This window comes from Pistacia vera, unplaced genomic scaffold (genome assembly GCF_008641045.1).
Source record: "Pistacia vera cultivar Batoury unplaced genomic scaffold, PisVer_v2 Contig283, whole genome shotgun sequence".
Lineage (NCBI taxonomy): Eukaryota > Viridiplantae > Streptophyta > Magnoliopsida > Sapindales > Anacardiaceae > Pistacia > Pistacia vera.
The window spans coordinates 957,530-969,244 of NW_022196094.1; the positions used below are offsets into that span (position 1 = coordinate 957,530).

General features: G+C 32.3%; 1 protein-coding gene and 1 long non-coding RNA gene across 7 annotated transcripts; one reads left to right on the plus strand and one right to left on the minus strand.

Annotated features, from left to right (window-relative positions):
- The first annotated feature begins 255 nt into the window (after positions 1-255).
- Positions 256-687, plus strand: LOC116134152 (putative cysteine-rich receptor-like protein kinase 16). Its single transcript, XM_031419837.1, has one exon. The coding sequence runs from the start codon at positions 256-258 to the stop codon at positions 685-687; it is 432 nt and encodes a 143-aa protein (XP_031275697.1).
- Positions 688-6,509: 5,822 nt separating this feature from the next.
- Positions 6,510-11,592, minus strand: LOC116134183. Of its 6 annotated transcripts, none has more exons than XR_004128682.1 (12): positions 11,445-11,592; positions 11,187-11,306; positions 10,736-10,879; positions 10,169-10,238; positions 9,688-9,776; positions 9,205-9,354; positions 9,055-9,092; positions 8,669-8,767; positions 8,124-8,183; positions 7,724-7,884; positions 7,165-7,283; positions 6,510-7,052 (listed from the first exon to the last, which is right to left on the minus strand). It is a non-coding gene; the product is annotated as an uncharacterized LOC116134183 (long non-coding RNA). The 6 variants fall into 6 exon arrangements; XR_004128681.1 differs by having other exon boundaries at positions 9,205-9,338; positions 9,688-9,825; XR_004128680.1 differs by having other exon boundaries at positions 9,688-9,825.
- Positions 11,593-11,715: the final 123 nt, after the last annotated feature.

Sequence of the window (11,715 nt, forward strand, 5' to 3'; positions counted from 1 at the left end):
GGCAAAGAAAAGTAGAGATCAGAGAACTTTCTTAGGAAGTTACGTGAAGAAAATTAGAGATTAGACAATTGCCTTATAAGGAGCAATTTTCCAATGAAATTCTCAGTTTTCAAAGGTACGGGGGCCTCCATAAGAAATATTGTCGAAGATAATAAGCCCTTCGGCCTCCAGGCAATTAACCTTTCATTTCTCCTATCTAATGACCGAGTGCTGCTTCATCTTCTCCAAACCATTTATATTAACTTGACAATATTAATGCGGAAACTTGCAATGGGTTCTACATACTTGCTTTCCATTCTTCTTTATATGTTTATTATAAGCATCAGTGTTTCTACTGTAGATGAATTTGCTCATATTTGTTACGAGACTGGAAACTTCACAAGAAATAGCGAGTATGAAAAGAACCGCAATGCCTTCCCCTCATCTCTTGCTACTAATGTCGAAATAAATGGCGGCTTTTACATGGCCGTCCTTGGCCAACACTCTGACAGAGTTTATGCTCGTGCGGTTTGCAGAGGAGATTCTACGAACGTATCTTGCGCCAGTTGTGTCAGTTCAGCAACTGATGGTCTTATTGCAAACTGTCCGAACCAGAAAGAAGCTCTTTCCTGGGGATTAAGGGATTCCGATTCTCCCTGCTTTGTACGCTATGGAAAATACTCATTTTTCAAAGAATTTGGCTTCTAGAATGGTATTAAAGGCCTCTAGTTCTGAGAAAAAATTTGTTACTGAAGAAGTAAATGTGACAGCCTTTGTACGTACGTATGCATTAATGCAGTGTACTGCAGACTTACCTCAAAGTGATTATGAGATTTGTCTACGTACATCTGCGGCTCAATATCAGGCTTGCTGCAATGGGGATCAAGGAGGTATTGTTCGCATACCTACATGTATTTTTCTCTGGCAGATGTATCCATTCTGTAATGTTACTCCAGAATCTCCGTCCCCGTCCCCTCCGATTCCACCCCGTAACTTGACAGCGTTGACGAAATTATATAACTAAAATTTGTATTTTAACAAGCATTAATATTTAACTTTTTAACGTTACTGCAGGTACTCCGTCACTGCCTCCTCCAATGGCACCTGGTAAGTTTACATTTTATTGAAAATAGTTCAAATTAAACATTTATTTGAGTGTCCTCTTTTAAGTTTGTGCAGTAGTAGTAGGACTTTTGAGAGCATTCTTATTCCATCATTCATAACCATTAATTTATTTTTTGGAGTACATTATGTAGTCCTCATATCGGTTACATGCAAAATTAAATATTGACAGATATTTGCTTCTTTGAAGAAGGAAAAAGAAGCCAATCACAATGGATAGTTATCGGGGCAGTTGTATCAGCAATTCTGGTAATCGTACTATTTGGTTTCTTCTTTTGGCGTATTTGGAGAAGAAAAAATGGTAATTACTTCTTCTATAAGCTTGCCATTTACAAATTTGAAGCTGTTCCCTTTTTTTCTTTCTTTCAGAACCTAGATTAATTCAGTCTGACATGCAGAGGAGGAAGTAAGAAGACGAGCAATTCAATTACTTTTCTCCGAAGATGACAGCGAGCATAATATCTTAGGTGGAGAGAAGCAGGTAGAATCTCCAGATTTCCCTCTTTTCCCGTTAGGTCAAATATTAGAGGCTACACAAGATTTCTCCAATGAATATAAGCTTGGAGAAGGAGGATTTGGTCCTGTGTACAAGGTAATTAACTAAACGGTGGTTCCTTTTCCCTATGGTGCAACTAATTATTTTATGAACACGGATTCTTTTCATATATGAGTTTATTGAGCTTTTACAAACCTTATGAATTATAATACGTGTACATGAATGAACATGTTTTAGTTGAGATTTGTTTTCTGTTTAATCTTTTTTATTGATCACTAGACACTAATCACAATTTATATCAAGCTTAAAGACTGGAGATTTTAGTTTGTATGGTTATATACATCACTTACCAACATCTTCGTTATTAATGTCATGATATAAAGCATGATATAATTATTACTTTCTTCGTTGTCTTTTTTGTTTGATGGTAGCAATTAAGTTTTGGTTACAGTATTAGCAGATGGTAAGAATTGCAGTCAAAAGCTCTCAGAAGATCTGGGCAAGGACTAAAGAGTTCAAGAATGAAGTTATTTTAATTCCAAATTACACATAAAAACCGTTGTACTCTTGATGCTGTTTAGAGGGAAAGAATTGCTGCTCATCTACGAGTACATGCCAAACAAGAGCCTTGATATGCACCTATTTGGTTTGCCTCTCAAAACATTTACTACTTAACTACTTACTCTTGTTGCATATTATATAAGAACTAAAACTTGAATACATTTCCTTACTTAGCCATAAATTAAGAATGACAAAGTTGGTGATTGGTGTTGTATTTCCTTTCCTTTACTCTGTTGTTAGATTCAACAAGGAGTGTACAACTGGACTGAAGGGAAGAGCTAGTCATTAATGAATCGCTCGAGGTCTTTTGTATTGCATGAGGATTCTCGACTCAAAATCATTCATCGGGATCTAAAGACTAGTAATATTTTATTAGATCATGAGAGAATCCAAAAATATCAAATTTTGGTATGGCGAGAATATTTGGTGGAAATCAAAGTGAAGCTAATACCCTAAGAGTAGTTGGAACATAGTAAGCATATATCTTCCCGTTTGTTCAATTCCTTCAGTACTATAAAATATAATGGAAAATTGCTTTGGATATTTTTTTTCCTTGTCTATAACATTTTTTTATATGGAAATTTGCTGTGTGAAGATGCACATGATGTTGAATTCTCTTCTCAAATTTTTTCTTGAAATTCAAACAGTGGCTACATGGCTCCATATTGCTATGGACGGAATATTTTCAGTTAAATCAGATGTCTTCAGTTTCGGATGTCTTCTACTAGAGATTAAGTGGAAGAAAGAATACCAGCTTTCATCTTTCGAAACTGGCCGCAGCCTCCTTGCTTATGTTATGTGATATATATATCATTAAATTTGAAAATAATTTCTAATGAGAGACCGAAAGTAAACATTTTATCCTTGAAGTTTAGGTTAGGAGACAGTTTGGTCGTTTAAAATCCAAAAGTAACACTTTGACTCTTATCCAAGGGACCTAAATATGTTACTTTCATATGTTTTTATAGGGACCAAAGTTTCATTTTTCGGGATCAAAATGTTGGTGATATTAATGCCAAAAGTTTACTCTAAAATATTAGGGACCTAAATCAATATCTTTTCGAAAATTTTAGTTTATAACTTAAATTTATATGTTTCAGGCGTGGAAACTATGGTGTGAGGAAATGCATTAGAGTTAATGGTCCCGTACTTGCGCAAGCACATGTTCCGGTTGAAGTAATGAAATTTATCCATATAGGGTTGTTGTCGTTCAGAAGATCCAACATATAGACCTACTATGTCACTGTAGTTTTTATGTTAGTAAGTGATAATGTACACTTCCTAAGCCTAGCCAACCTGCATTTCTATTGTTCGAGTTGCTCAGTCAATTCAGTCCTCATTAAATGGTAAAAGTTGTTCTGTTAACGAGGTAACTTTTTCAAGTATGACACCTCGTTAACATTTTTGACTGATTAATTATTTTTTGTTGTTATTTACGTTGTTAATGATCTTCATAAACAAATATGATGTAGAAAGTTGCCACCGAGTGGAATTGCCATTTGCCACCATTTATACCAAGAGATGGTCTGTATAAGTTTTGTGTAACCTACGTAATTGTTGCAATTATTATGTGAATCCTTATTAGAGGCAAACACGGTTTTATCTTATACAGATGTGATGACGTCCTGCTATTACTTTGTTATTGACCATCTCCCACCATCATCATTAAATTGTGATTGTAACATTAATAATTATATGTATGTTAGCCTTTTCCTTTTTTCCAATTTTCCATATATATATAATAAATATAATATCTTCTTATTTTCTCATTTTTTTTGGGACTTGAATTTTATTTTCCTTTATCTAATTATATAGAATGTGTTTGGATAATTGATTTGTACTTGATATAATTATAAAGTTAATTGAACCTATACAAAATTTGTTTCATATTCCAAGGATTTTAAGACATATAGAATTAACAAAAAAAAAAACGAAGTTTAACGGGTATCCAACAAAGATGTTTTAACAGCTTATTAAATAGTATCTAGGACAAAAATGAATAATTTCATATAGTATGTTTATCAAATAGATTTAAAATTAAAGAGGACGTCAATATAAATATTTTTGGCAAATTACTTTAAATAAAAGAAAAAGTACTTAGAAAAATGAATTTTTATTTTTAATTTTACATAAGTGAAAAAATAAATCAGTTGAATTAATCAAGATATTAAAGATATAATGTATTTATGGAAAAAGAAAGAGAGACGTCTCCAAAATTATAAAAGCTTTCTAAGAGATTGTGTATTAACTTTAACTTAAAAGGATAACATATATTTATTAAAAAAATAAAAATAAAAAAAAATAAAAAAATAAACACAAGTTTCTAAAACTATAGTTAAAGGATACTTAATGGTGGAAAAATGTCACATTATTGTTCTTTGACGGCAGGGAGTTGCCTAGAATAACAAATCGTCGGCCCTTGGGCCTCCATGCGTTGGCAATGTTAGGGATAACTAACCAATAATGGGTTGGCTAAGTGGTGAAAACTTAGGATCAAAGGGTTTACTCTCTCTATGATCTCAAGTTTGAATCACAAGAACGGTTGTTAATATTGTTATCCACAAACCATATGGCTTGTCTATTTCAGAAGCCTTGTTCGAGATCAAATGACTAATCGAGATACATGTGAGTTGACCTGGACAACCTCGGTAAAAAAAAAAAAAAAAAAAAAAAAAAAAAGAGAGAGAACACAAGTTTCTTAAACTATAGTTAAAGGACACTTAATGGCAGAAATATTACATCATTGGTCCTTGGTGGTTGGGAGTTGCCTAGATTAACAAATCGTCGGCCGGTGGGCGTCCACGCGTAGGCAAGTTAGGGATGGTTGTTGCTTGGTGATGTCGGCTGGCTATCGGTTCCATTTTATCAATTTAAAAAAAATAATAATTATAATAATAAATAATTATTAAATAAAATATAGAAATATAATCTAAGTTTTATTTATAATATTTAATTTTAATTTTTTATGAAATATTTTAAATTATTGAGGTGGTACTTATCTAATTAATTTTTAATGGATTTCATGATGTAATAGAATATACATATATAAAAATTTAGACTTGAAGTAATTTCATTTCAGAATCACAAATTTTATTCAATTCCCTTCGCATTCCTAATTACAAGCAATGAAATTTAGAATATACATATAATAATAGAATTTACTATTCCATATCCCTTGGTACACTTCCATCCCATTGCCAGTCTCATACCGAAACCAAACATTTCCTATATTAATGTATTTGCGCAAAAGTATCAATGTCATATTCCTCATTACTAGCCACTAAAATTTAGGTCTTTACGTGAGGTGTTAATTGTAATATCCCTTATACAACTTCTCGTACAGTCAGATTTCAATAATATTTTGCTTACAATTGAATCATACAATTGAGTTATATAAACAGATAAAAATTACAAAAAATTTATACAATTGAGTGATTTAAATATTAATTTATTTTTTAATATCATCAAAATTGTATGATATATTTTGTTTAATGTAATATTTAATAAATTTTATAAATCGATGGTTGTTTGCAATGGTGGTAAATGTGTTGATTTTGTTACATATAATATATTAGTATCACCTATCATTAAGTACATCAAATATTTATGTTTTAAAATATCCCTTTAAACCCCAATTAAAACTAACGATAACGCTTTTAAACTTAATTTTATTTTATTTTTAAATCCATTTTTCTCATATTATCATTCAAACTTCTAAAAACAAAAAAGATTTGTCTTGTCTTCACTCTCTAAGCTTTACTTCTTCACTAGTCTTTGTCATTAGCTTTCGACTCTCTTTGTAATGACCCAGCTAAGATTTAAATTGTAAGTTGGATGAATGTAAATTAAAATGCAAACAAAATAAAATTCTTACAAATAATATTTAAACCTTAAAATTGCTCCTTTTCTTTTTTTTTTTTTTTATACAAAATAATTTAATTTTTATTTATTTGATCCAATAAATATTGATACGAAAATTTTTACAATAATTTTTTTAAATTCAAAATTCAAAATGGTTGTAAAAATTCACAACCTTATGTAAATTTTCAAATAATTATTCATGTTTTAGTATTGATCAATGTACTAATATTATTGGGTTTTCTTGCCTAAAGTCTAAGTCCAATGTAAACTCTCCATGGTCTCATGTCATGTTAGGCCCATATGTTTTGGACTTGTACAATGCTAGCCGGACCCACTTAACACATATGTACAGTGAGATTAAGCTGGCAAGTCATTTAGTCAAAACTGATGTTCTATTTAAATTTTCGATTTTAATGCAAATTAATGTTAGAAGTATAACATTACACATAATAAAACTCAACATCATCACTGCATAAGTGAATCAATAAAACTCATTTCAAATATCGATCCAATCCCACAAACAACCTTCATCACTGCATAAGTCATCCACGAATTTTGTGCTTAAACATAAACAGAAGGTGATGTTAGGTGGGAAATATCTTGTTCTGGAAAGAATGTGGTAGCCCCATCAATTATAAGTATCCTCTCTATTATCCCAAGCTCTAACCTCTTATTAGAAATTTTCTACCAAGAGGGGTTTAGAGATGAAGGAAATTGGGTTCTTACAATGAATATTTTTGAGAAGTAAACAACCATCGATTTTTAAGTGCTGAATGCATGCATTGTTGTGCTTCAACTCTCCATCTCATTTTAGGATTATGGCTTTACATTAGGATCTGGAAGCTCTGTCATTTATAGCTCTTTAAGGAGGTGAAGCAATACGAATCTTGTTAGTGGCTTCATAAGACAACTCTTTAATAAGGGAGTGTATCGATCATTGGCTTCCAAATCAAAATGGAGCTCCATGCCTTATTAGAAGAAGAGCAACTGTCCACCGAACACAACTGACTGGATTTTAAGAAAACTTTGATAACTGCTCAACGGATAAAGAATTTATGCCAGTGTTAGAAATGAAAACGATTAAAAACTTTGACATAGAAAATGAATATTAGTTACAAAAACAAGACTTTCAGAGAAAAATATACCTTGAGATCACAGCTTCCTTCTAGTCTCCACAAACCATGCCTATAGGCACTAGGCTTGAAAATCATAAGCTTTGAAAGGGCTTCAGCAAAATTTCACAAACATCCCCATAATTCTCCAGCTGCCAAAATTTCAACATATGATCACCAACACCTCCAAATTTTTTTCAGAAAGAAGTAGCAGAAACCTCTACTAAAATGCAAATGTGGGAATCCAACTAAATCTTCAGATACAATGCAACAATTATGCTCACTTTTCTTATCACAAATAACTTTTGATGTCAAACTTTGCAAAATAACCCCAGAAATTCATTGTTCAAGATTAAGCATAGTCAATTTAAAAGCTCTAATATGATGACAGAAACAGAGAAAACAGAGTAATTTATCACGAAATTATGGAAATAGACCAGAAACTCAATGTCGATAGAGCCAATAATACATTAAAACAGAAATTCACAAACAATGTATTGAAAAATTGTTCAACAACTGGAGAAATCAGAATGCCTAAAACAAATCCAAGCGGTAAAGAAACATGATGAATGTGCAATAAGAGAGCACTAACCCCATTCAACCAAATTTCAAGACAATATCAATGAAGATAGCTGAACGAAACATCCTCTTCATCTTCAGGAATATGGAGCTGCAGTCTATCTGAAGAAATACAAACAAATTCCAGCTTGCACACAAAGAATGGCCTTAATCTTCTTTAGAACTCTACACATTCTGTAATCATAAATAAAGCATATTTGATTCACAAAATAAAAGAAAGAGGATTAAAGCAATTTATTAATACATAAATCGCAATAATGTACCAAAGAAGAAAAAATTTCATTTTATAACAATACCTCTATTTCATCTAATTAATGAGTAAATATGTTAGTGGCATATATAGCTATCACACCTACAATGCCATCTTATCAGAGAAATTAAAAAGATGAGTACTAATCAGAAACAATGCATACCAAATTTGTGAAATATTCCACAACTATGTACTCCACAAGTGTCAAAGTTTCTGGAAGTGGCTGAATGAAAGAAAACAAGAAATTCATAGTATATCAAACTAGACATAAAATTTAAAAGACGAAAATTCATATCATTATACATTCCAATAACAAAATAACAACAGTTCCATGTGAATCATGTAAAAGTAAAATGTGACCATGTGGAGACTAAGGTTTCTAGTTGTTAATGAAGCATGGATTATATGATGGCCTGAAATAGTCATTCAAGTGATATATACATCAATTCATTAAGAAGCTGATATCTGTTCAGAAAGAGAGAGTATAAACAATATATGTCTATGCATGCAGGTATGTGTTTGCAGGACATACATTCAGGAGGCCTGAAAAAGATTATTTCGTTTCTGGATTATGCAGACTGCAAAAAGTTTCAGCTATAGGCCACTTAAAACAGGTAATAAACACTGCAAACAAATTTCACATTATTTTGATGCAAACTTAAAAAGTATGTAAAGATTCTTGCCAACTATTTTCTGGGTTTATCTTACCAAATTCACAAAATCCCCCAAAACCAATTGGCTAGAGTCAACCGAATGAACAAGAAGTAACCTCAATGAACAACAAGTGACGACAGCAATCAGCTGAATCTGAACATCAGAGTAATTTCATATGAAAATTAGGGCATGCAGGGAAATGAGCTAATTCAGGTCTGATAGAGGCTACTAATAGACCTTACATTTAAAAGTTATGATTTGGAGATATCCACATGAATCAAAAATAAAATTAGTAGATAACAGATTCATCAATTAGCATATACAGTTCCATGCATAACAACCAAATCATTAAATTTGAGATTGCTCAACAACACAATTCAGTGTCCCAATCCCGTTGATAAGGGGAAAAAAAAAGTTGAAAGACAGCTACCATTACATACATTAGGATCATTGCCAAAATCGTACATCATGTGCTGCACTGCAGTACGAAAATACATGAGTAAAAATACAAAAACAGTAATAGAACTCCCAGAAAAGAGGTTTCCACTAATATAAGAAATCTAAAACAGAAACCTAGGGCATTTACTCACAATCTTTTTGAAAGACTCATCGCTTGCGCTTAAAGGAAGTTGTTTCATTAGGCTACAAGGATCCTGCCTTTTGTTTTCAAGATTGTATGGCAGAAGAATTACTCATTTTGCATACAAAATGTCTGTCCCTTTAGCTGTCACAAAAATCAACTGCATTGAACTGTTAAATACTACATGACTAGAGAAATAACTAATTTATATAATTTCAACTGAAATACTAAGAATACATTCCAGTTTGTTCAGCCTAATTACAAACATTAAGCATTCTTCACCTCACTAGCACTATCCTACCTACAACAAAAGCCCCAACTTTCTCCTAAATCTTCTATCATATTCAAAGTAAATAAACATATAAATTTACATAAGCCAACAAAACAAATAACTCAATTTCTTCTTTTTCTATAAATAAATAAATAAATTTCTAGAAAACGCAAAAGAACATCAAGAAAAATGGAACAAGAATTGACATAAAAATAAATTTACCTGAATATCTTCTGCTACTGAACAAAGAAAGCGTGTGCGAATGAGAGATTCTGCAAAGAATATCACAACACGGACAGCAAGGAAGTGATCTGACAAATGGAATTGCTTTGTTTGATCATTGTAACCAATCTAATTCCTCTATGAAAAGCATGGAAACGTTAATTAATTCAAATTTAATAATCTGTCAATAAAGATGTGGCCAAACTTTTAATTAATTGAGTGTATGGGTGTGTTTCTCAATGGGGAATTTTTTCAAACACATGATAGCCATTCACAAGCAAATTAACAATCCCAAGAAATCATGAACCCATTTAACTAATCAACCAAAGCAAATAAATATCAACACAACAAAATACAATACATTAACATACAATCAAGAATTTTAATTAAATCAAGCACCCAAGCATTATACAACAACAAATGAAAGCTATATATGTGATATTCAGGTAGATATAAGTAAATTGAGATGATTAAAACACACCTTCGGTGAAGATGAAAAAGTCAGCTTGCTCGGAGCTGGAGGTGAAGAATGGGGCATTTCAGAACGGAAACTGAAAGACAATTGTTGTATTGAGGTGTATAAGGAAATTATGTATACAAAATATTAAGTTTTTATGTGCAACGTAGTGAGTTCTGTCATTCATCAGCCTCTGTTTTGATTGAAATGAAAAACAGTATATTTTTGTATGAACTTTATTCATCAATTATCAAACAGTAATTTTGTCTAAATGCAACATCCCGTCCTGCAAGCCCACCCAAGACAAGCCCACTAATATCATCATCAAGCCAGGCCAATGATGACCCTCCAAGCCCAAGTAAGAAGAGCCCAACAACACCCACATCATGAAGTAGCACAAACATGATTTCAAAATTAAATAATTTGTATCATGAGCAAGCAATATTCATCCTCTAATTTAAATTTTTTTTTTCTTTTTAATTTGGTCTGTTACTGAATTAGTTGCATAACTGCTTGGTTCTTCCTATAATTCAAAGATGAGTAAACAATAATGCATGTTCAGATTCTCATCAAAGGAAGAAGCGCTCTTACCATGGGCAGACATGAATAGCTAATCTGCCATTGCCCTTTCAAACAATCCATGGTTTATGAGCTGTTTGCCTCCTCACTCACCTTATTGCACAGCTTATCATGTACAGTATAAGGGTTGCTGATGTCCACCAAAGTTCGGGAGCGCTTCAAGAGAGGTGAGATTTAACCCTTAGGACATGGACATTTCAAGTTCGAGAATCTAAAAATTATTAGTTCAGTTAAAGAATTTCCGCTAGGGTTAGAAATGAAAACAGTTAAAATTAGCAGTAAAAGAATTAGACTAGAATATCATAATTAAAGTTTTGATATATAAGAGGGGTTGAATATGCTTCATAACTGCTCAAAGGAGGAAGAATTTATGCCAGTATTGGAAATGAAAACAGTTAAAAATTTTAACATAGAGAACGAAAATTTGTTGCAGAAAAAAGAATGTCAAAGAAAAAAAATATACCTCTGAAATCGCAGCTTCCTTCTAGTCTCCACAAACCATACCCGTAGGCAATAGGCTTGAAAATCATAAGCTTTGTAAAGGCTTCATCAGAATTTTACAATCATCCTTACAATTCTCCAGCTGCCAAAATTTCAACATTTGATCACCAACACCTCCCAAAAAATTTCAGGGAGCAGTAGCAGAAACCACCTAAATTGCAAATGTGGGAGTCCAACTAAATCTCCACTACAATGCAACAATTATGCTCGCTTCTCTTACCATGAATAACTTTTGAAGTCAAACTTTGCAAAATAACCGAAGAAATTCATTGTTCAAGATTAAGCATAGTGTTTGTGGCATCTAGCAGTTTTGGTCTAAATCTTCTAATTAAGGACCCCAGGCAGAGTGTATCATTGCCTTCCACATCTATATCATGCCAACAAACACGGAAAACCAACTGTAACTTATTAAAACACTAGAATAAATGCTATAGTCCTCACTAATATTTAAAAGGGAAATATGTAATTATGGTTTGGAAAACTCTTGTGAA

Bases quoted from the DNA above. Each gene is read 5' to 3' on its own strand.
- LOC116134152 (XM_031419837.1), top strand. From the start codon at position 256: ATGCGGAAACTTGCAATGGGTTCTACATACTTGCTTTCCATTCTTCTT.